This window comes from Carassius auratus, unplaced genomic scaffold, assembly GCF_003368295.1.
Source record: "Carassius auratus strain Wakin unplaced genomic scaffold, ASM336829v1 scaf_tig00012847, whole genome shotgun sequence".
Lineage (NCBI taxonomy): Eukaryota > Metazoa > Chordata > Actinopteri > Cypriniformes > Cyprinidae > Carassius > Carassius auratus.
In genome coordinates, this window is record NW_020524335.1 from 94,086 (window position 1) to 120,597 (window position 26,512).

The 26,512-nt window shown below is 34.6% G+C and overlaps 1 protein-coding gene across 2 annotated transcripts; it reads right to left on the minus strand.

Moving 5' to 3' along the window:
• Positions 1–491: 491 nt before the first annotated feature.
• LOC113073767 (syntaxin-binding protein 4) lies at positions 492–24,975 on the minus strand. 2 transcript variants are annotated; one of them, XM_026246524.1, is made up of 23 exons: positions 24,614–24,975; positions 22,467–22,540; positions 22,232–22,327; positions 22,081–22,150; positions 21,906–21,980; positions 20,666–20,745; positions 19,634–19,763; positions 19,154–19,286; positions 18,242–18,348; positions 17,889–18,111; positions 17,692–17,770; positions 15,917–16,002; positions 15,211–15,313; positions 14,911–15,023; positions 14,602–14,691; positions 14,393–14,458; positions 10,912–11,088; positions 10,250–10,366; positions 8,990–9,039; positions 6,985–7,127; positions 1,407–1,464; positions 1,262–1,326; positions 651–755 (listed from the first exon to the last, which is right to left on the minus strand). In XM_026246524.1, exons 1-23 carry the CDS (start codon positions 24,670–24,672, stop codon positions 748–750), a joined length of 2,202 nt encoding a protein of 733 aa, XP_026102309.1. In that variant the 5' UTR covers positions 24,673–24,975; the 3' UTR covers positions 651–747. The 2 variants fall into 2 exon arrangements, with proteins under 2 accessions (XP_026102308.1, XP_026102309.1); XM_026246523.1 differs by lacking the exon at positions 1,262–1,326 and having other exon boundaries at positions 492–755.
• Between the last annotated feature and the right edge of the window lie 1,537 nt (positions 24,976–26,512).

Sequence of the window (26,512 nt, forward strand, 5' to 3'; positions counted from 1 at the left end):
AGTAACGCTTACAGCAGAATTAAAAATGCGTCTTTATACGGAGAACAGTTACATTATAGTGAACCAAAGAAGCGTCTTGCTCTCAGAGCTGGTTCGAGGAAGTTTGGGAAAGTAAATAAATTCCTGTTTCAACAAATCTGTGAACAGAAGTTTCAGAAAGTGGATCAAAGTGGCAGCAGACACAAGCCAAATAGAATGAACTTCACAACATCTAAGTTCCTGCTTCACCAAAGAGGCCACGTCCTTTGACTTCAAACAAGTGCAATTGACTTTTTCTGAAAATCGCCTGTCCATTGTTTTTCTCAAGGTAAAAAATAGACAGAAATGAGTGTATAACATGAGGGGAAATTCCTAAAATGTCAGAAAAAACAGCAGACAGACACAAAAACAGGGAAAACTCAACTGTGAGTTCTCAACCAATCAAAGAGCTCAGGAATATTTGTGATAAATCTGTTGCGTATTTCATTAAATCAGTTCGATTTTCATTTAATGAAGGTGTAGAGTTTTTTTTTATTTTTTATTGTTTGATTGACTTTTTTTATAATGCATATATCACTTCATGTTTATGCTGTGTTTAGGTTGTTTTTCTTTTTCTTTTTTTAAATGAACAGTTGGACAGAAAGTGGGAGTAGTCTTTCGAATCAGTCTAGGCTGTGGATTCTGGAGAGTTCAGGCTTTCGTCATTTGTTCCTGGTTCTGACAGACCCAAAGATCTCATTACAGGGTGCGTCCATGATGTTGTCTGAGTTACATGACTGGAGGAAGAAGAAAGTTTCATTTCAGAAATGACATCCTCAAATGTAAAACATTTTGAATTAAAGAAGAGAAAAAGATGGACACTAATATTGTACGCTAGCAGTAACAGTTTGGGGTTAGTAAAGGTTTTTAAATGTTCTTTTAAAAAGTATTTTTCTCACCAAAGCTGCATTTATTTGTTAAAAAAACACAGAAGAAAGAGAAGAGTAATATTGCAAAAAATGATTACAATTTAAAATAACTGTTTTTCATTTGAATATATTTTAAAGTGCAATTTATTCTGATTGCAAAACTGAATTATCAATATCCATTATTCTAGTCTTCAGTGTCACATGATTTTTCAGAATTCATTCTAATATGCTGATTTGGAATCATTAATTAGATTTTTTTTTTTTTTTTTTTTTTTTAACAACACAAACATTTTTGCTATCCCTTTCACAACAGCATTATCTGCGATATTTTGTCACAATATTTGGTTGTAAAAGTGCAGTTTAAAGTACAGTACCTGATGAATGTTTACTGTATCTAAAACCGTTTATCTCACGCTGCACAAACAACTTATGAAGTGCCCTTCAAAACATGAGAACTGTTATTTACAGAAACAAAGGAATTGTTTTTTATGAATGTATTTGAAGTGTCTCATAACTTACTTTACGTAGTACTTCACTCCACCCGCAGTGTACGCCTCACCCCAGACAAAAGGTACACCTGAATGAAAAAAACAACAACAACAATAGAGAAATCAGATACATTTACTCTACATGAGGACAACAAACAAGATACTGGAGTCTGCAGCCAAAATAAAAAAGGGCATTGCAACATTTCTCGTTGATCCTTTTGATCCTGAAAGGCTAGTGACCGTGAGAATTTCCTGGAAACTGGATGAAATGGGGTCATAAATGAATATGCTAAGAGTGCCAGCATGTTTGCATGATCTGAAAAGCTATTTTCATAAACGTAAGGAATGTAAATTTAAAGTATAACAAGCATCAAATGGGGGTAAATCAGATTTGCTTCCATTGGATTTGGATTTAGGTTTAAAACTCCATCCGCACACATGTAAACAATTCTCCACATATGCACTTTTTTTTTTTGACACACAGCTTTGCATACAGGACGGACGGTTGTAATGAACGTCAGCCAATAGAACGTAAACAGACACTATTGAAGGCTCAATATGGCAATGGGGGGAATCTCATTACTATGTGCCACCATACTGGTAACAAATCCCTGACAGAATTTGATCTTAACACTCCCACTCCCTCAGGAAGTACAATTGATAGTAAGTCTGCTGGCATACTCAGTATCCTGACATGGCTTTATAACGGGTTTCTGTTCAGAAATATGATCTTATTTAAAGTTTTATGAGGAAAAGGTTTTATGAGGAAAAGAATACACAGAGTATCCCACTGTCTAGATTTCACAATCAACATTTTGACAGGAAAGGCCAAAGAATAATTCATGCCGTCTCAAATTTCTACAAACAAATATCCCTGGCTACATATGATTTAGTGCCTATGGGAATTTACAGTAAATTTAGTGTGTCTACATTTGAACAAATAAGTGGAAGATGTATGGAAGAAATTTTGGCTAACAAATAAGGTTTCAAACCATTTATCGTTGAACTGGCCATATCTTGAAAAAAAAAAAAAAAAAAAAATTATATATATATATATATATATATATATATATATATATATATATATATATATATATATATATATATATATATATATATATATATATATATATAATATTTAAATAGATTAGAAAAACATTATTGTCCTGAGGGAAAATTGTATTAATACAATATCTGCTGTTTAAATACAAGTGGCATGAATATAATATATACAGCAAAACATCACTACCTTACCAGCAATATACAGTAAATACATAAACTACAGCGAAAAATAAATTGCACAATACCCGTCGTGTAACACACCTGTAATCATCATAATCACATGTAGTTACAACATACATACACCAGGAAAAGGAAGAAGAAAAAATTACTTAGAATTATTAACCTCTAGGACCCAAATACAGATATTTTCCACCTGAACACTCCATTTCAGTTTTTTATCGATGTGAATGCCCAGATATCTGTAAGAGTCCATCTAGGCTTCTGTATATTCTGATCTTTAATGACCACTAGTGAGTGGTCTCCAATGGATTTGGGGTCAAACATAATCTCCACTGTTTTCTTAGTGTTAATGGTAAGAAAATGTTTATCACTCCACTGAACAAAATTCTGAACCTTGTGTTTGTAAGTAACAACAACGGATCTATCAGATTTAAATTGATCTTAGGAAATAAAGAAAAATAAAAGAGCAGTGAACTTGCAGAAAACTAAAACAGTAACGTTTCGTCTTGTCACATTCTTTGCATCAGTTGAAATTCCTGTTGGTTGTTTCTATTGTAAAACAGTTTGTCCTGGTAATGGCCCTTCTTTAAAAGAAATGGAAATAACTAGGCATTCATATTTAATGTGCCTAAACTTTGGTGTATCATAGCTAATTATTGGCTGTTTTCTTTAAAGACGTCTTCAAAATGAAAACGCATTTCATAACAATTCCTAGAATATAAACAGAATGTTGTTTCTAAAGCTTGCATTCATCTCTATTTTTAGCGGCCATCAACTCAAGTCTTTAAATTCTACAGCTCACCGATTTTTTTTCGGGATTCAGTTTTTTTATATTCAGCGTCCTGACGTATCCACATTGATCACAAACCGTTACTGCCTAAGCCTTGGGACATAGTAACACTCAGAGTAGCTCATCACATGCCTCTTTAATTCAATCAGCTCTTTGTTTTCTAAAGGCCTTGCTCTAGTAACCAAGAATGAATAACTTCATTAGATCAACACTATGAAATGGAAAAAAAGACTATTTCAGTGGCTTCAAATTACATCTCAGTAAATCAGATATAATTGGGATAAGCTGCAGAAAATCTCTCCAAAATTGATTTGCTGTTCTCTCTTAAAGGGACAGGATGAAAATTCTGTCATCGTTTACTCATCCTCATGTCATTTCAAACTTGTATGGCTTTCTTTTTTTTTCTGTAGAACACAAAAGAAGATTATGTTTTTCAAAAGGCTTTTGTTGGTGTTCTGCAGAAGAAATTACATGAATGTGAGTAAATGACAGAGTTTTCATACCTGTTCAATGAATAACTAAGGCCAATTATTTTACCATAAATGCTTATTCCAAAGCATGTCTCCCCCTCTGTCTTATTGATGAGCCAGAGCGATACACAGCCTGTCACATGGCTGGGAGAACATCCATCACGTGGAAAGCACTGCCTGTCTCTAAGCTGGGCTAGAGCTGCTCTCTCTGGTTTCAGTCGGTGTGATGAGGGTGGCCCTCCATGTGCAACTCAAAGCCTGCCTCGTCCTCCCCTGCAGGGAAGCATTCAGCCAAAACGTGAGCATCACTCACTGAGAGGTCACATGCTGCCAGGTGAGTGGGACACGTTTCCCTATTCTTTGAGGCTGAGACCATTGTAGACCATGAGACCATGTATTCAAAGAAAAGAGGAGGCCAGAGATGCTCTTTTTTCTGGATTCCAGTGTGTCCCTGAACTGTCTGTTTCCTTTAACATGGTTAATGTTAAAGAGCCAGTAAGATGAAAATTCTAAGCTTCCTATCACTGTTTATAAGACCTGTACATTAGGTTTAAATCCATCCAAGGTTAAAAAACATTGTCTTTTAGTCAAAATTTCATTTTAAAATTACCTCAATTCTCAGGGATCCCCAAACGGTTCGCGCGAAGCTGTTCAAAAGATTCAGTTTCCTTAAACCCCACCTTTCGGTAGCATACTGTGTTCTGATTGGTCAACTAACATAGTCAGTTTTGATTGGTTGTTCCGCAAACACGACTTCATGGTAAACAATGCGTTAGCATCTTTTTGGGGTGAATTATGTCTTATTCCTCTCATCGCGAAGCAAACAGTAAAATAAAAAACTTGAACAGTCTCGCTGCTTTTTCTTCTGTGTGGGTGTTTTCAAACCGCGCGCTTCAGTTTGAATCTGAATAGCGCGTTCAGCGCGGGGGCATGGTCACATTAGATATAACGAAGGGAGACGTGAAAAACGGACATCGCGTTGTTTTCATATGGATTACTTTATCACAGAATATCTGTTAGCAGCACTTGTTACAATTAATTTTAATGACGTGTTTGTAAATGAAGATCAGCACAGACAAAGGCTGCAGACAGCACACATACTGATAAGACGCTCGGGAGAAAACAAACACATAACTTCATAATCATACTTTGCGTTGTGATTCGGAGATGCTCGTTGGTCTAAATAAAGTTGGTAATGAACCCTCTTTTATGGCCAAACGCTTTGAAAATCCCTCCTTGTACTCACCGAGATTAGAAAAGCAGTCATCAGTGAAATCAGTGAAAAAGGGATTTGTTGTACTGCTCTGTTATTGTGGTAAAAATGAATTTTAGCCATTGGTTCTTCTGATCTTCACTCTTTGGCAGTGAAAATAAAACAAACTTGCCTTTACAATTAAAAACACACTGTCTCCTCGATGTGTGTGGGGGTGGGGCAGGTCAGAGTTCCGTTTCTCCCAACATGGTAGGCGGAGATTATTATGCAAAGTGTTCCTAGTGACGTACATAGAGATGGGCAAAATATTTGAAATCTATCTAAGATTTTTTAAATCTATCTCGTTTCAGCGATTCAGAGTCGACTCCTTACTTTAGAAGCCAATAACTTTATAAATCGTGTACTTTTTGGTTTAATTACTTTGCACATTGTTTACACTGATGGACAGCTACATCATACACTGTAATACAGGTAATTTTTGATTTCCCATCTGTGTGGCTCTTTAAATCATGCCGGTCTGTAACCAAGAATACGATCCAAATGCTTTCTAGAGATACAAAGAACAGGATACTTCAGCTAATATTACTATCTGATTATCTATATTATTATTCAATCTATAAATCAGGTCGTTTTTTTTTAACTTGACATTGATTCAGTGACTCTGTTTGAGTTTTATGAGTATGTATTGGACATCCTGTGTTAAACAGGAAAAGTACTGAAAAAGAAAAGGCGTTGGTGTTATTTTTTTGTTTCCAGAGCTGCGCTTTGGATGGACTGCTATCAGTAATGTTTTGACAGAGGGATCAATTTAACTAGGCCAACAAGATTGTATTCTTTCATTTAGCAAACACTTTCAGTCAAAACAAGATGTCATGAACAATCAATGTAGAATTGTTTTTTAATTTTAATTTACATTTTTACATTTAATTCTATTTTAAAAGGCTCTTTTAAATGTTTTCCCAATAAGTACCCATTTCTAAAGATAAATATCTTCGTGTAGCCTGTGACAATTGCAACAAAGACAGTTGCTTTCTAGCAGCTTTGTATCCAGGCAACGATATCAGCAGAAGTGAATCAGATCTAAAGGCTTGTATCATTATCAAATACACCTTATATTGTGTTTCATGGTGAGACTGCCCTAATTTGATTCACTATACACATCTAAACACAGTAGATTAGATTTCACAATTAAGGTGGTTTGCCTCATTCTCTGTAATATATAAGATGTAAAATGCCTACATCACAAGGAATTGAAAAGATATGAATGATATGAAGCATTCAACAAGCAAGGGCATTATTAAGTTGAATTAAATCTAGATCACTTGGCTGTCTAGTGAAAAACATAAATATATTCCATTACATATTCTATCTGGATAGGTTCTATAAATTTGAACAACAAGCAGTCTCTTGGTCATAATGATGCTATAATGTTTAAATGTGTCTAGTTTAAGAGGCTCGTAATGAGATGGGATCATGGAAAGATTGTCAATGTTTTGACCTCTACAGGTCATTAGATTCATTTGTGTAAGTTCAAATGTTGCTGGAAGGTAAGCTACATATTTTCCTGAGATTTACAAAGGTGAATGGGGTCAGGAGTTCAAGCAATGGCTAAATGAGCGGACTGAATCTGGTTCTTAGGGTAAACCAAAGTCTTGTGTGTTATATTTTATAGATATATATAAAATGTACAAAATATTACTCATATTATAATATTCCTCCCCATGAATGATAACATCTCATCCAGCACAGTTCAGCTGAAATTGCTCATGACGTAAGATACATTTAGGTCAGAAAACAACATGAAGGTCAGACAAACTGATGCAAAGGACAGTTGCAATTAAGTAGATGTTTGATTTTCATGGGAAAGCAGAAAACATGCATGTATACTACTTACAGTCGAGCTCTAGAATGCCTCTGACAGTATTAGTTAGTTCATTCGCTTCCACAGCAAGAGCAGATGCTGTCCAAGGTGGTTTCTTCCCACCTCGAGATGGCAAGGTCTGAGACAGAGTGGCCAACTTTGGATTGCTGGAAGAACTGAAAAACATAACACACAATCCTTTATTTAAAACAGTGTAAGCAGTTTCAGAATTTTAACTAACTAACCTAACCTTAACCTAACTAAACTTTTTATTTAATAAAGATGTTTTATTTAGTTTTGTTTTGCATTGTTAAAAAAAAAAACTGTAACCTACTGAACACTGAAAACTGTGTCAGTCTTGCACGATTTCTTATAAAAGCTGTAGAAGAGTGCACTCCTTTTGACCTGAAAAGAACAAAGCATGCTGGGCAGACTGGCGTAAAAGAAGAGCCCAGCATGACTCCTAATAAAGGGTGAATTTTTGGGGAAGGGGATTCAGACCCACTGACATGGATGGACCAGTGTTATGAAAACATATTATGTAACTACCACACTTTCGGGTCATTAGCAGAAAACTGAAATGAATTGGTCCAGACTGATCGAATCATTGCATGCGTTTGAAACATATTTAAGATTCGCTACAGTCTTACAGTCAGGTTTTAAAAATAAATTACTAGAAAACTGCATCTGAATGACAATGTTATAAGGTTATGAATAATATTACCAATATGTAATTTATTCATGTACAATGCCATTACAAGGTAATATTTTGTTTAAAATATTACTATTATCAACAATCCAAATATTTAATGACACAATTATTTTATTATACCACTCAAAAGTTTGTGATCATAACGATTAAAAGAAAAGAAAAAAAACTTTTGAAAGACATCTCTTATGCTAAACAAGGCTGTATTTATCTGATCAAAAATACAGTAAAAACTGTTATATTGAGAAATATTATTAATGTACAAAATATCTATTTTCTAGTATAATATAATTAAAATGTAATTGTTTTCCTGTGATGAAAAGCTGAGTTTTCAGCCCCACTACTGCAATCTTGTTACTTACGTTGACTGATTCTTCAGTATTCCAGTTTGGTGTTTAAGAAACCTTTCTTATTGACAAAAATGTTTAAAACTGTTGTTTTGGAATGGTGATCTTTTTCTTTCCATGATTTATAAATGAAGAGAAAGTTCAAAATTACAGTTTTTTTTTTTTTTTTTTTAACAAAAATCTTTACTCTAACTGGTATTCAGTTTCATGTTTCCTTGCTGAATAAAAGTATTAATTTCTTTGGTATTTTGGAGGGACTATACTGTATAACGAAGATATTCTACAGTAAAATAAATAAATAAAGTCTGAGAAAGGTTATAATAATACTGCAAATACACTCATATTTAGCATGTAAAGAACTATCCTTCATCGGCTGGATGCATTCAAGGTACAGTAGAGTAGAGTGGCTTTTAAGCACAGTTGTTGGTCATCATGCACCCTCTCTCAAAAAGAAAAGTCGTATTTTTCAGCAAACTGCTGGCAGCCTTCATTTCGATTTAATAGGACATTTTCTGGCCCTAATAGACAAAGACACAGTGGCCTCTTCAGTCGGTGGGGATGATCATTATGGGAAAAAATGGCTCTCCAGACGTGCTCTTCTAGCTGAGCAAGGGGCGACAGGCTGCAGGAGGCCATGTTGATTGGGTCTAATCAACATCACTGCCACAGCAAGGTGTTGTATTGGCCTCTGTTCATTAGCTACCCCTGTCCTTTACCCACAAGGTCTCTCTTATAATAGAAATAAAGGGAGAAGACTCCATTTATACACCCTGAATACACAGCCTCCTAGAATATCAAAGAAGAACTTTATTGACTGTATAAAGGTCCCTAAAGGAAAAGTCTTTATTTTGTTATTCATTCTTTTCCAAACACCTGTTGCTAGTGAAGTTTAGTATTACTTTCTGTCATACTCCAAATTAGATTCGATTTCAGTCAAATCATTAGATCTGCCTTCACAAAAGGATGAGAATAATCATCTTACCTGTAGCCTCTTGAACCGCTTTGGTTTTCAGACAGGAAGCCTTGGACAGCCTGTGGGATTTTTGAAATGTAGGTGATCAGATTAGTCCATAGTCGAAAGATTTAATGCTGCATAAAGATTACCCTGGTGATATTTTATTCTTAATAACATGAATACATAATTTTTATATTATTAATATTATTACTACTACTACTTTGATGGTTACATTTCAATGAAGTTAATTGTGTTCCTGTGGCTCAGTGGTAGAGCATTGTGTTAGCAGTGCAAAAGGTTGTGGGTTTGATTCCCAGGTAACACACGATATGTAAAAACTGTTAGCCTGAATGTAAGTTGCTTTGGATAAAAGCGTCTGTTAAATGCATTAACCTAATTTTAATTTTTTACCAATAATAAACTGTTTTACATCATTATTACTAATAATAATACCACTGCTACAGCTACTTGTATAGTTATTTAAAATCTATAATAATAATAATTATTATTATTATTATTAACAACAGCACTTTATGAGTTTATGCATTCACATAAGAGTAAAAATGTAATGAAAATCAAATATCTGACACATAGTGTCCACTACATTAACCATTCATGGTGCAATGTTATATATAAATCATATTTAGCATGACTAAAGTGTTTATGCATCATGTACTTCTGCAATTTATCATTATATTCTTATGCAATGAACAGATGCTATGCACAGGTTTATTTGGGAAGAAAGACATTAAGTTCCCCGTGTTTTGTGGCAAATGTTTGATTTACACAGTCCATTGGTTTGATAATTCATTTGTGGCATCTGGTTTAAGTGGAAAAGCAGTTGCACATTGATGTCATGTTCTTTTCACATTCTGTCATTTTTTCATTTTTTAATAGCTGCCTAATGAAAGGGTTACTACACATTCTGTGTCAAACATATGATAAGTTTGAAAAAAAATGAGCTTCTTTGTTTGTGAGAACTCTTGGGATGATGAAGTAGATTCGCTATGCTTGTGCGAGTAGATTTGACCACTTCATATAAGCCTGAGTTGATGGATGCCATGAGAAGAACATTCCACAGACTCTTTTTATGATTTAGTGAGAAGACTAAATTCGGGCAAGAAGGATGGTCTTTGACAAATCACCATATGACGTGCAAATTCCTATACAGTACAATGAGTCATTTTGCATGAGCAATTTTCCTGGTGCAACTTTATTTTAAGACATGAGGATGTGATGATTTAATGTGCAGGTGGTTAAATTGAACTGAAAGTGAATATACATCACCTCCACAAACTGTAGAAGTTTACCCGTAGAGACTTCAAAACCTTTCCTTGCAGTTTCACTCTTTCGTAGCTGGCATTCGAGTACAGAAATCCTTTTTTTCAGATCTTGCAGATCCTCCTATGTGAATATTAGGAAAGTAGTAAAGTTTACTTTATGGTTTTTACTGTGTCTTACATGAATTTGCAATCAAAAGTGCAAAATAATGCTGTCAGAAAATCACAATTTGGATATGTGCCACTGGAAATAGTAAACTGTTACTGTAATCAGATTTATACAGTGCATATGTTTTAGAAAACCTTTTGTAGTTGGTTGTGCTGAAATGCAATCAGTGTGTGATGATTTTTCCACAAGCAATCATAGCAATAATTAAGATCCTGTTACCCTACATAATCAAACATTTCTATTAAAATAAAGTTGATCCTGACGACACGCAAGGTTGCTAGCCAGAAATTTCAAAAATAACCTCATCAGCCCACGTCATCCTGCAAGATCATGTTAAAGTCTTCGCAGCACATCAGCCCAGTTACTGAATAATACAAATCAAACAGTGACCTAGTTTCTATAGTACACGAGAGAGGATAAACCTGGAGTGGGGCTGTGCAGGGAATGTGGATCGGGAATGAGAAGAGAAGACTAGTGTAAAACTCTAAAAGGTTGAATACCTTTTCATGACTGGGTTGCTCAGTTTTCTGAGATTTCATTTCAGCTATCTCAGCCTCCAGGAGATGGATAACCTCCTCGTAGTCTATCTCCATTCCCCGGGCCTGTTTCTGAGCTGCCTCTGCCAGATGGATCTGGGTCCACAGGGATCGACTCTCCTCCACTGCAGATTTTGCTTCCTGCAACAACGGAGTTCCACTCAGAGCGACAGTGCTGAGAGTGCATGTACAGTACGACGCTACAATGCTCAGGGGCTCTTCCCTCTAACATTGCAAACTCAGTGCACTTGAAAAGAAATGCCTCCAGACTCACAGCATGACAAAGCACAGCTCTGCTTCTTTTAAGTTTAAAAAGGCTGAAGGAATAAGACATGTGCAAACAAGTTTCATTATGTCCATTATTTCTGCTTTAGAGAGAACAGACAGGGCATGTTTGGCAGATGAGAACCTGTAAAACAAGCTGTTATATAATACAGGGTATAGAAAGATGTTTTGCCATTAATGATAACTACAGAAGCATTGGATACTTATCAGCATGGCATCGTTCAATAGACGTCAGATAAAAGAAAGGTAATCAGGCCATTGTAATTATGAAGCTGTGGGGTATAATAGGACTCTTAATGGACAGGTTACATGAAATGTGTGAAAACCACACTGTGAGGATCTATAAATGATGGGGTAGTTCACAAAAAAAAAAAAAAAAAAAAAGATCATTATTATTAGATAGTGAATGTGTGACTTTCTTAAATTAAGTAAAATCTGAAAATGTGCATTTTACTCATTAGGAGTACTATTAACTGTCACTTATTTCAAAATACCTGGAATAACTTATGTAAAGGGAACAGATAATTGCCCACTGAAAGAACTTTACTTATTAAATAGACATGATGCGTCTTACATCAGCTCTTTACCAGAGAGGTATAAAAATGAGCGCTTATGTCCAGTTAATGTCCATGTAAATGGAGAATATGTGAAGTTTATTATAAGGATCGTGCATTGGTTGAAATTAATCTAACTGTCAAAGAATGTTGAATTCAAAAGCACATACTGTATAACTGTCCCAGAAGAGGTGGCTGGAGAAAAATAACAAGAATATATATATATTTTTTTTTTTTCATGATTGTTTTATAAAAATTCAAAAGAACAGCACTTATTTTGGAAATAGTTATACAGTAAATTTCTTTACTTTCACTTTTGATCATTTAATTTTGCTGTAATATAGCTGGGTGTGCACTGCGTGGACGGTGATGTAGCCTGCACATTTCTCACAATAGAGGAGGCTTAAAAGCCCACTGCTTCGATGCTGAAAAGCCCATCAGCCAACCTGTTGCTCTAACAGCAGATATAGAATGTAAAGTGTGGGCGGGGGTGAAGAGAGCAGAAAGGATTCAGCAATACAGAATGAAACATACAGGGCTGTAAAAAGCCTTGGTTCACACCACAGGGAGTGTATTACATCTATTAGCACTTCAATGTGAGGAACTGGATACAAACTGAGCCCTCTGTAGTGCTCCAGGAGGGAGCAGCTGCGACTCCACAAACTGGAGCAAAGCACTTTGTGAAGGAGACACAGAAGTTGCGCTGACCCTGACGCCAATTAAAACCCCACAGGGCCTCATACAGCTGACCAAACATTCAGTGTGTCGCTTTAAGAGAATAAATGCATATTCCTTCTTATTTAGATCGTCTCTTAAGGTCAACCCCAAGTGAAATAGTGGCTGAATGCTTTTGCATGAGGAGCGATATCCCCAGCAGCAGGGTTGATATGAGGGCACTAATAGTTCACCACACACCATATACCATACATATAAACTAGCTTTTATGAGCAGTGATTTATTTGCCAGAACTTGCTACTATGATGAAAAGGTGTCGCTAACTGATTGCTAAGGTGTTCAAAATTACTTTTGCCATGTTGATATGTGGTCAAAGAACTCAGAAAGGGTTCAGCAGCAAGTCTCTATAAAATTCTGGTCTCTAAGTCTCTCTTTCAGTGCATGTCTGTGCCCATTTTATTATTCAGAGTTTGGGGGCAGAAAGATTTTTAAAAATATTTTTGAAAGTCTCAAAATCTGCTCTAAGAAGTCTCATCCAATGCTGCGTTTATTTGATAGAAAATGCAGTACAATTTGAAATAGTTAAAAAATAACATCACAAATTAAAATATATATTTTTCTAATTTAATCTCTTTAAATATAATACATGTAATTTATTCAAGCTATGGCAAAGATTAATTTTCGGCAGTCAATACTTCAATCTTCAGTGTCACATGATCCTGCAGTTCAGAAATCCTTCTAATTTGCTGATTTGGTGTTCAAGAAACATCTATTTTTATTAAAAGAAGCAATGATACATTGTGACATGATGCCAGGATTCTTTGATTAATACAATGTTTAAAAGCTTCACTGATAATTTTGTTTAATTGATATGCAGCAGGATGATCAGAATGTACTGCTCTGCTGCCTTAGTAAGAATCTAATAAAACCATTAAAGTCCAATTAATCTTGCATAGAATGGTGACGCTCTTCGGATTTGGGTTTACATAACAGGCACTTCTGAGGCTCTGAGATAGAACACAAAGAGCTAGTGGGAGCCTATTTCTTTAGAACTCATAGAAAAGAACTATTTCCAAACACTGACCGCCATCCCTCAATGTCCTACATACTTCATCTCCCACATGATGTTCTTAATGTGGGTGTTTCAAGCTTCCTGTAGTGAGCGCAACACGCTGAAAATACATTTTTGGATATTGCTCAAAGCATTTTTCATTTTTTCATTTGAGTTCTGATTAGTGCTGCTGAGAAGAAGAAAAAATGCAGTTTCAGCATTTAACTCTACAAGGCACCTGCATCTGACCTTTAAGAATTGAATAGCACATGTGCCCAGAGCTCCCCCCTGTGGCATATCTAAAATACGGTAAAGTGACAATGGAATAAAGTTATGTAAAAATATAATAACAATTAAAAAAAAAAAGAAAGATGGATTGGAATCTTACACCACTTTTAAATGCAACAGCAGGCTACTGTAATTCTGAGCTTACAATGTGGAAGTCAAAACCAAAAACTGTCTGGATTTAGTGAGATAGTATAGAAAAAGTGCTATATGAGCCTGCGTGCCTCCATATTCATAGATATCCGTTAGATCTACTCATTCTGAAAAACTTCAAGAGACAATTCTGTCAATCAAAGTGCTATGTTTTGTTTTGTCCTTGTAGTTCAATTCTCTGGACTCCCTATAGATCAATAATTATAAATGTAAAAAAATATATGAAGTTTAAAAAACTTCACTGCATATAGAACTTGACTGACAACTTAAAAAAACAACGACAGGTGAGTAGTTTGCTTCTACAATGCCAAATTATTGTGTTGATAAATAGCTATGTTTGCAGTTGTGCTATACACATGTGCAGTTTAAATGTTGTAACCTGCTAATATGGGCATCAAAAAGAACGTGTTCTGCTTACAGTGTGTAAGAATGAGTTGCGTACCTGTTTAACTTTTGTCAGTTCCTGCTGCATCTTATGATTAAGGCTCTCGGATTCTGTCTGCTTATCCTGTTAGAAGAGAGATCTTCATATGAGTCAGCATTAGAGTTAGCGTACTCATTTTCACAAACAGGATTAATGAGAGCCTCACTCAAATGAATGTCACACATTCCAGCATGTGACAAAGTTTAAAATCATTGACATGGTGGTACCTGCAGTTTCTTGAGCACTCTTAAGACCTCAACGTGCTCATTTCTTAGTCTCTCCATCTCATCCAGATCATCAGAGTCGGATAACGATGGCTTATAAAATAATAGTTAATATATAAAAATTACATGAATAACATTGGCAAATAATGAAAATTAATGTATGTAAAAAAAAAAAAGACAAAGAATATGAAAAAAAATTATATATAAATATTTAACTGATATACAGTATGTGTGTGTGTAATTTCTTTGTCAATGCATATTTGTATGTATGCTTTTGCTGCAAAAATAAATAAAAAAATAATTAGCATTTACCGTAGGGTTTGATGGAGGCTCATTAAAACCATCTGATATCAATCTTGCTACTTCCTGTTCCGAGTCAGATTTGGATGGTAGTTTAAAGAGTTCCTTTGCAACTCTCTCGAAATCTTATAAAAGGAAACTTTCCTATTAAAATTTTCAAACATAAAATGTGTAAAAATGTCTTTAGCACTTATTTTTTTTTATGTATAAAGCTAGAATAACGTACTGCATAAGTAAGGAGAGGTTAAAAAAGAAAGCCATCAGTACATAAACAACTACGACATAATGGAGATTGACATAATTTTTTCTCACCTCCATAAGCCACTGTCCCTCCTGGGCTCAGACGCAGCCTTTCTCCCAGTGTCAGGACCTGAGACTCAGTAGGCTTCAATCCCAGCATGTCCATGTCCAGTGCCTGCTGACAGAAGAGCCCCCCAGTGTAACGTGGTCACTGCTTTGCTTTCTCTCAAACACACACTCGCTTCAGTGTCTACGTATAAAATATAACACAATTAATAATAATATAGTTCATGCATTTAGTTTCGTTTAAATGTTACTTTTATTTCAATACATGTATCCACTAAATAAACAAATAAATAAAACTATAAATACTTATTTTCACACAATTATATAAATACATATAATGCATATTTACTTTAAAATGTGCTTCTGGAGTTAAAATCTTTCTAAAAATTGTTTTCTGTAATCTACAGAGTTGCTTTAGTCCAGTGTGATTTAACACAATGAAGCTGTGGCACATGCAGTCTCTATTAATTTTCCCATAATATCACATGAGGTGTGATACGGGGTAGGTCGCTAACTGCACATATTGTTCACAACAGTGAGATTAACTCCCTCCACACATGATAGTAAAACTGTAAACGATCAATACAGTAATGAGACTGATGGGCAACTATTTGTTAGCATTTGACCCTGCTGTAAACACAAGATGTTTCTGTAATTCTGTGTTGTGACAGAAATCCTTATTTTCTAATTGAGAGGTTATGATTATGGAGACCTGCTCTATTTTCTCAAAGCTGGGAGTGGAGGATAGATGTTTTGAAGGTCTGCAGGAATTGCTGGGATTACAGGCAGCAGTTGCATCTGGAAAAAGAGAGAGAGAGAGAGAGAGAATCCAAATGAAAAAAATCTATTTTGCAAAACAGCTGTTTGTGATTTTTTTTAAAGTACATCACATTTTTTGTAAGTCTCTTACATAACTCTATGAGAGTTCAATTTATTTGAGTAGATTCCTCACAGTAGTGGCTCAAAGAAGCATTTAAGGCATATTTAAATGTCTCTGTATTTTATTACAAAATATCAAACCAAGTGGGATTTATTTTACAGAAATATAGCACACACATTTTCCAACCACATTTTTTTGAACACTTTCTTGGTTGATATTAATGCAACATGTTCATTATTAAAATTTGTTTGCAGATAACACTTTCTTTAATATTTTGTATCTAATGCAAAAACAATTATACACTCTTTAAATGTTTGGGGTCAGTCATTTTATTTTAATAAGTGTATTATAAGAGATCAAATATAATGGTGTAATATTTGAATTAAAGTTTAAATTGTTGTCTCAAAGTGGCCCAAACTTTTTTGGACACTTAAGTAACACCATTGTTCAAAATTGTGGGAACTTTAAGATGTTTTGTTTTTTTAAATAAGTTCTCACTAGTCTCTCTCTCAGGTCTGAATACATATCAAAACATTTCAGAAACAGTAATTTTCTTTATTTCATATTTCATGTTCCTCGTTCAGTACAGCTGGTGTTTAAATCTGTTTTAAATCGCAGCTCAAAGGAGCTTTATTGAAAGTGCTCGTCAATGAAATGAAACCCTGTCCTGAACAGAGTTCAGTATCCTCTATTTCACCTGGAGTTATGTGTCACGGTGATAGTAATATCCATTTTCAGAACCATGCCAGCTGGATTATCTTGAGTTACAAACACAGCATCTCATCAGCACACGTCTGCCGAATGGGAAGCCTGATCCAGGTTATGACAAAATGCTCCTTATCAATGCATTTCAGGTTGCTCAAAGCCAAAATTCGATTCACAATGCATCAGAATGTGAAAGGCTCCGCAGACAGTGCTATGCTATTTTTTGAATAATAATAGGAGATGCATGCATGGTTGGTTTAAAGGAATGTTTAGATTCAATACAATAAAGTGAAATTAATTTTGACTTTTTCGGAAGAATAAATCAGTTACAGTAAAGCACTTACAATGGAAAAACAGGGACATACAATCTTGTATTTGTGGTACTTTCTTTCTTCCTAAAATAGTTTATATATATTTAAGCTGTCATGTTTTCTTTATTGCCATTTTTATGTTGAGACTATGTTACTAAGTAGAACTAAATAAAAAGTTATATTGCATGCATCATCTATTGTATGTATCATTTAGTTACAGTTGTATGTGTTTTGTTTTTATATATTAGATAATTATTCAAACAGTGCTGTTCACATCTCTTGGTCCCACCATTGAAATGTAAAAGTTGATTCTCACAAATATGATTTGTTGACCTCAACCCATTTTTAAGATAATTATATTGTATTATATTTATTTCAATGTTTATTTCTTTGACCCCTACATATTTCAAGACCTTTAATGTAACTATTTTTTTATTTTGTTTTTTTTTAAAAATCGAATTATGTTCATAAACATTTGAAGTACGTTCAATATTTACTAATCAACATTAAGACATTAAATTCGGACAATAGGGTAGAATTTGTATGGAACTCCTATAGGATTCATATAAAGGGAATATAGGCTTGCAGTACCAGAGTTGGCCACTGTGGTGCAGGCACTGTCAGGTGAGGACACAGGGCTGGGATTAGGCTTTCCTGTTGCTGGTCGTACCTGAAGGAAAGACACAAATAGAAGCCTTTAAGAAAACAGCAACCACACTCTTTAAAGCACTGCTTAAGTAACTCAACTCTGTTGCCAGAGTGGAATCAGCCACAGTCTTCTGTCTCACCTTAATAAGTTCTACAGAAGGCAAAGTCTCGCTTCCAGAGTTGGGGGTGTTGGCAATCTTAGGAACGAGACCTCCGGGCAGAGTTGTTCCGCCCAGTCCAGCGGGCCTAAGTTGGGGGGCTGTACTGCAGGGAGGCTGAAGGGAGATCGGGCTGTGTGGTCCACTACTGGAGCCTGATGAAGACCTTCGTCTGATGAATGCTATCTCTACTGTAGGGTCTGGTCTGTAGGGTCAAACAGTGACATTTGCCACATGCATTTGTCTTGGACAAAAGCAAACTATCACAAGATACTAAGCGTAATTTCATTATGTTAACATTCTGCAAAGGATGTTTTGGAAGGTTGAGTTTTAACCTGAGTTTCGTTTGAGTGAGTATGCTTTTGGCTTCTTCGTGTGTCACTCCAATGAGTGATTCCTTATTGATGGATATGAGCTGATCGCCAGCCTTTAGTCTCCCATCCTGGAGTCAAAAAACAAACAAACAAACAAACAAAAAACATTCCCTTCACCCTGAATGGGCTTCACTTCATTTCACTTTACATTACCAAAGTCTACATCACTTAAACCTGTTAAAAAAAAAACAGTAATATTGTGGAATATTACAAACATTTAAAATAACTTTTTCTAAGTGTAATTTATTGATGTGAAGGAAAAGAGATTTTTCACCAGTCATTACTCCCATCTTAAGTGTTTCATGATCCTTCAGAAATTCTAATATATATTCTAATATAGCTACTAATTTGGTGTGCAAGAAACATTTCTTATCATTAGAAGTGTTGAAAACAGTTATGCAGCTTCATATTTTTGCAGAAACTGTAATGCTTTCTTGGTACAAAAGAACAGCATTTATTTGAAATATAAATACTTTTTTAACATTGTAATTTAATGTCATGGATGATCAAGTTAATGCATCCTTCCTCAGTAAAAGTATTAATTTATAATAATAATAATTTTAAAAAAATCTTACTGACCCCAAACCTTTAAAATTGGTGTAATTTATTGAACTTCAACTTAGTCTACTTTAATTTACCTTGACCTTAATTTACCTCACTTCGTCTCACCATAGTCTACTTCATTTTGTCTAACTTCACTTCATTAACAAACTACTTGTGGTGTTTCACTAACCAAGAATCAATACAAAAAGCTGGTGTTTAATTTGATTAATTTCGATTGATTGATTGGTAATTAACATTTTTTTGTTCATTAACTCAAAAACATGATCTTAAATGTTAAACATTTTCAAAATAATAAAATTAATTAAATACCTTTTGGCAATCGCTTCCTTGAATTATTTCCTGAACACACACCATTGGCCCCTCTGCACGGTTAGCTCCGCCCCTGATGACCAAGCCTAATCCTGTCCCTTTGGCAACACATATCAACTGAATCATGCAGTCTCTGGGGAAAGAGAGGTATACATAAGGGCTTGGATCAAAAGCAGAAACAATGGTTCCTGAGGTGATTCGTTTTTTTTTTGTTTTTTTTTAAATAACACATTTTTTATGAATATAAATTAATACATTTTCATTTTGTGGGATTTCTATTTTATTCAGGTTAGGTCAGGTGTATTCAGGCTCAGACTCTTCAATTAGTACACTATTAGCAGCAGTACTGTACTGTGAGGAAGCTGCTGGGTTCTGTCATTTGTTTTGGTTGTAGAATTATTTAAAGTATACACAAAAGGATCACAAAAAAGCAGTGGATAAAATCTGGATTCTATCTTGTGTGTGTCGTTTGGTTCTTACGTGCAGACTTGTGGAGGTGGGGAGGTAATGCAGGCAGTGGTGTATACTGGGTTGGGGTCTTTAGGGCTCAGAAGCAGAGGACTGGTTGATCTGGAAGATGAGGAGGAGGAGGCAGTGTCGGTCAACTTTCCTGAAGACAAGAAACTTGCTTTTTAATAACTCCAGACTCTGCAAATGACACAAATGAATGCTATTATACTACTTAAGCACACTTAGAAAATAACAAATGCTTTACATACATACATACATACATACATACATACATACATACATACATACATATATATATATATATATATATATATATATATATATATATTTGTATATACACTACTGTTCAAAGGTTTGGGTTATTTAAGATTTTAATGTTTTTGAAAGTCATTAATGCCTAGAAATTGTGCATTTTTTTAATCAAAAATACATTAAACAGTAATATTACTGAACATTATTACAATGAGAGTTGATATATTTATTGATATATCTTAAAATGTAATCATGTTCATAGCCAATACTCCAGTATGATTTGGTGCCCAAATGACATTTCTTATTATCACATCTGAAATGGTCGTGCTGCTTATTAATACATTTTGTGTTGTACTAATAATTTTAAGTGATTTTTTTTTTTTTGTTTCAGGCTACTTTGATGATTAGAAAATTCAAAAGAACAGCATTTAGGTGAAATAGAAATCTTTTGCAACATCTTAAATGTATTTACTATCACTTGTGAATTTAAAGCATTAAAAAAAATGTTCTGACCTCTACTTTTGTACAGAATGTACATACAGTATAGTATACACATACATTGTTTCAAGTCAAATCTGATACATGCTAGATGTAAAAATGGCTCTTTATGTAGAAAGACAATGATAAAAAATGGCCTTTTCTGTTGAAAACAATGATGATATGGAGGACCCAAACTAAATCTTTTTCTAAGTTTGCAAACTGCAGGCTGCAATTGCTGCAAGTCCTCAAAATCAGACATTAGTCATTCACTCCTGAAATGCAGTAAATGATAGACGTAGCGGAAAATACCTGTGGAAACAGAAGTGTCTGATCCGGAGCTGGTACTACTGCTGGAGCCATATTTTTCCATTAACTCAACAAATTCCCTCCTAATAATAAAACATATAAAAATACACGCAAAATCAGAAATATATCCACCTTTCCTGGAGACATAATTTTCCAGTGAATCATAATACTTTTGTATAGACAAACCCTTTATTAATTTTTGTGTCTGTGTTGTGTCCAAAAAATAAATATAATGTGGCTTTTCCATTCTGTAAAATCAAGCATTACATAAGTATGAACATACTTGTTCTAAGGAAGTGCTGGAGGAAATTATCATTATTATTTTTTAATACACATGCACAAACACACACACACAAAACATTAAACCCCCTAACTAGATTTTGTAAGACAGTCTCTGGTTAACTTAATGAGATATGACATCTCTCATTAAATGCAACTTCCTCATTAGCGCTCAAAGAAGCTTAGAAGCACTTAATTAGATTACGGATGTAATCACAGATGAATGTTCTCAAAATCTGTGTACTGTACTGAAACAGTTTGTTTGAGGTGACTGATTGTCCATTCATTATGAAGGTAATCCTTTTACAATGTTACAAATTAAAACCTGACCTCAGCTGGTTTAACTCAGGACACATATGACACACTTGCGGCCCAAATACGTCAACAGCTGTTCAGTCGGGAGTACAAAAGTGCTCATCAGGAAGTCACAGAGACCAGCAAACTGCCAGTTCCATTTAAACAAAGACAGACAGCAAGAACTTGACAACTGCCCAAAACCGAGACCTCTGGCTACGCAGACAATGCCAAAAACAAAAGAACAAAAAAATAAAAATACCTCGGCATGCATCCTCCAAAAAGTACTCAGCAATGAGTGGTGGCTTGATGTTGTCAGTATAGACATAACTATATCGATCTAGTCCCCTAAGAAGATTCAAAATCAACTATTCTTTTTAAGAATAATAATAATAAAAAATACAACAAAAAAAATGCATTATACTTAACAAAGGCCAAAATTCTCAATAAAGTGCTAAAGACTTTAATGTATTTAAGAGTACTCATGCATTTATAGGATTAAGTACATAATAACAGTCTGTACTTGGCAAGCAAAATTTCCGGTCTGCATATAATTCAAATCTTTGAACGCAAAACAAATCAATAATATAAAGAGTACAAATAAACAGGAAAAATAATTTATTCCTTTAAAAATGTTCAAATATCACCCAATTCATAAAAGTCATCTTACCTGGAAGCATCGTCGCGCACTATCAGTAAAGACATGTGATTTGAAGCTGACGCCATGCGAAGAACTTCCACTGCCCTAATAAAACATCCAACCGATTTCTCAGTTAAGTTGTTTTAATATACTTCAGGCTTCTTCTAATTTATTACAGATCCATAACCAATCCAGAATACATTACTTTTCATTTGTAACACCTCCTAAATTCATGTTGTTGACATCTAAAATGAGGTCCCCTGCTCTAAGACGCCCTGAAAGTCAAGGAACATCAGCCATCATTCCCAGAATCTAAATAGAAACATTCATTGGAGATTTTGGGAAAGAGAACATACCGTCCTGTGCTGCCACACCACCTGGCAAAATTCGTTTAATGAAAATTCCGAACTCTTCACCGCTCTGTTCCCTGTAGCCCCCAATAATCTTCACACCTGTCAAATTAAGAACAAGATTTTTGGGATTAATTCTTTATATGGGGTGAGAGAACCAAGTAAAACAAATCGTGCACCAAATGCCCAGTTTTCTAGGAATAATTTTATAAACTGAAAGAAATTGTGCCGTGGTTCTCACCAAGCCCTTTTTTACAGTCTGTAAACTCTAGTCTCTCCACAGCACGGTTGATGCCATGGGGCCCCATTATTGTCCTGAAAAAAAAAGAGATTCCATTAAATATTAGTGCATGAAATATTAGCATAAAAACAAGATTTACAGAGGAATGTTCCAGACTGTTTTTAAAAATACAGATTATCGAATGGTTGGTAATAATGCGGTTGACCCTCTGAGGCATGAATTATAAAATCCCAAAGGAAAGAATATAATCATTCCCAATTTAATTTTTTTCCCAAAATGTTGAATATTGAGAGAGTTGCACACCTGCCCTTTGTAACAGGGAAGTTTCTTCCTCATACAGGAAATAGGTTACTGTGCATGGGTTTATTTTAAAATCACTCAAACATGTAGGTAAACACTGAAAGCGCCAAATGATAATTATTTTATAGAAAGAGGGTATGGATCAAATCCAACGATGGCCTGATCTCTATTTTAATCCCTATAACAGACTGAAAGCAACAGAATACAATGTTTTGCCTCTAACTAGGACAATGAGTAAAATGTGTACATGTGTACAATTTTTCAAAGCAAAACTGACATATAATATTCAGTTGAGATTAAATTTAAATATGCATCTGACTTCATCAAAACCCAGGAAACAGTGTTATTTAAGCTTTTTCTGTCTGTTTGACAAAGAGGCATGCACTTTTGAAAAGTGCGTGATTGTTATTCAGTATAGCAGCTGTGTGTTTGTTCAAGGCCAATCTGCCCCCTGCAAAAACACAGAAAGAAAATAGAAAATGATCATTTATAGATAATTTATAAAATAGAAAATTTAAAACGGCAGAAAAATAAAATAATACAAATTAAAAAAAACTGGAAGGAGTGTTCTTGCACATTGTGTAAAACAATGTGTTGTCAAGTTGACATTTTGTTTATAATTAGATAATGAAAAGTATGCTTCTAAACTATTAAAAACCTATGTTTATTTTGCATGTTTTGCACTGACAGTGCAATATACAAGTTATGATATTAGAAAATGAAGAATTAAAAAAATAATAATAATAATTATATATATATATATATATATATATATATATATATATATATATATATATATATATATATATATAAATGCAAAAATATATTCTGTGTTAGTGTCAAAATATGTCAATGTTTTTTCAGCACTCTATATTTAACAGTACTAAAAGAGCCAGGTTAAGTGGCAACAAACATATGCATTAGCTAAATACTCCATCGTGATCATGGAATAGATGTAGATTGAACTGATGATTTTATTTTTTTGTTTTGTTGGGATCATGTGGTGGTCAGTGCGAACTGAACAGGACGACAAGGACAAATGCTTGCGCTCCTTACTAGTGATATATTTAGTGATGTCTCCTGCTGCTCTTTAAACAATGCACTTTAATCTCTGTCACAATAAGAGTAATGAAGAGAATTAAAATTACGTTCAGTGTAATGACATTATCTGTCCTGTACTGCAGCAGTCAGGTCATGGTTAAGGCATTTTTATTTCCTTTAAATATATATCAAAAGGATTCTGTCCTACACAAACCTTACATAAGCATATATCATAAAGCATTACGGGAAATGAAAGGATATGTCTTCATCGAGTCACCCTGAACAAAGAGAGCTCAAATGTAGAGCACGAGATTGTGTTACAAAGGATCCAGCATTAAACTGATCACTTAATTCTAATCTGTCTAACCTTGCTCAAGCCATGTAAGGATACGCACTCAAGTGACTATAGCGAAACTACGCAGGCATCCCTCTAGGGTGCATACTGTCCGTCTTGCTCTAACTTTCCACTTCCTGCTGGTTCATCACCGATACAATGATAATGAACTTTAAATGACTTCAAAACAATATCTTATGTACAGTCAGCAACTCTGTGCTGTGAATGAAAGCTAATTTATCTGCATTATTAGAGCATCACAACTGATTAAACACAATATTAGGATAGGCTGAAATGTTCCAAGGCATTTGCAACATCCATGCCAAACACATTCAAACAAGCAGAAACAAAGTAACAACACAAGCACAGAAAATGTGGCTAAGATCAGCATCAAATAAGCTTTTAAAGCATTAGTTTTTGCTTAATCTAAAGTCACTCAGCCAGATAACAACCAGATAATGGCATTTCCTACCAGTAGAGGAGTGATAGCCCGTCAAAGTGTTCTGCCTCCACTTGTGGAAGCAGTGCCATTGCAGTTCCACGAGCAACTGATGATGTAGTGTAAAGTCTACGTTATCACCGGGTTGGGGGGAATGGCAGTTCAAATCAGGTCAGTCTCGATGACCGAGAGACAGCAATCTACCCAGAGAGTAACAGACACACTCCTACCTATCCATTAATCTCTCCTGATACCCCACAGTCACATGGTTCGCCTCACCTCTCTCTGCGCTGTCACAGCTGATGATGATTCTGCCTCTCCGGAGGCAGGAAAGCTCAAAACTTGACACCAGGCTGGGATGTGGAACGAGGGGACGGGTGTCTGACTGCATGATTTCTGACCCAGGGACACTGAATCTACAGTCCAGTCGATTTTAAACTGAAAAGATCCTAAGAAACCTAAATTAGCTGTGTACATGTAAAAGCAACTACACTATACAGTATATAAACAGAACAAATATATAAAATAGAATCTATTTTATTTTTTTTTTTTTACCAATATTAATATGAGGTCACCGAGGACAAAAACAACAACAACAACCATGACACATAGCCTATAAATAAAGCAAAATTTCTGAATATGATAATCTTTTAACCCTTAATGAACCTTAATCCTTAAATGAATGCAATCATAGATGAAGGTTAAACAATTCTATTCAGCTTGTGACCAAGAGGAAGCGCTTTGAGACCCTGCTGGCATCTAAAAGTGCAATAATGAAGGAGTATGATTTCATACTACACAGAAAAAAATAAAACCTTTTTCTATTGACTGATCACATCTAGAGGTTTCAATTCGCCAAACTGAATTAGTGTTAATTTAATTTTATAAATTCAATAAGGCCAGTTGGAAAATTTAGACTTTTTTTGCTTTTGGGTTTTTGCTATTTTTTCCCCTCGAAAATATTAAGATGAAAGTTTTGAAATTTTATCTCAAACATTTTCACCAGTGCCAATTAAATTTATAACCTTTATAAATCAGACACAATCAAGTTCACTAAAGCCAGTGTTACATTCATAAATGGTCAATTATATATGTTTTCTGCAATGTTAGTCAATACAATACACTAAATTCTCAATTAAAACTAGCACATCCTGAGTGTGTAAACAAATTTTTTTATAAGTGTATTTTTTTATTTTTTTTTACTCAAATTAAACATTTTAAGTGCAAAACGTGTAACTGAAGTGTAACTAAAAGGTGTACATGCATATACCAGCATAATTTGAGTCAGGTAAGCCCTCAGCATCTGCTGTATGAAATGCTTGTGGTTGTTGAAAGTCATATTAGGTAGATATTCAATCATGGGTTTAACATATACATGCACAAAAATGTAAATGGCTTAATAACGGGTTTTACAGAATGGATGAGCACGTTAGCATTATATTCTGCATGTTTTACTGTTAAAGGACTTGCTACTCTGTTATTGGTTGGCAGTTGGTTTGAGTTGTCTTATAAATTAAGAAAAATACTTTATTGTTTAAATTGACATTACAGTTTTATGCTTGTCAATTAATATAGTAGCAAATAAAATAAAATATATAACATTACTGCAAGTTGTTTCACAGTTTGTTTGATTATGCTGTCAGATCATTTTCATTTAAGTCGGTTTCGCCCCAAGGCCACATTTACCTGATTAAAAATATTTGTAAAATGTAAAAAAAAAATTTTTTAATTTAAAATGTAATGTATTTCTGTCATTACAAAGCTGAACAATCCTTCAGAAGTCACAAAATAATATTTCTTAATATTATCACCATTGAAAAGTTGTGCTGCTCCACCCCATGATTCTATGAATAGAAAATGAATTAAACAGCATTTATATGTCTTTGCTTATCAATTTAATGCATTATTTTTTTTTTGCTGAATTTCAGTATT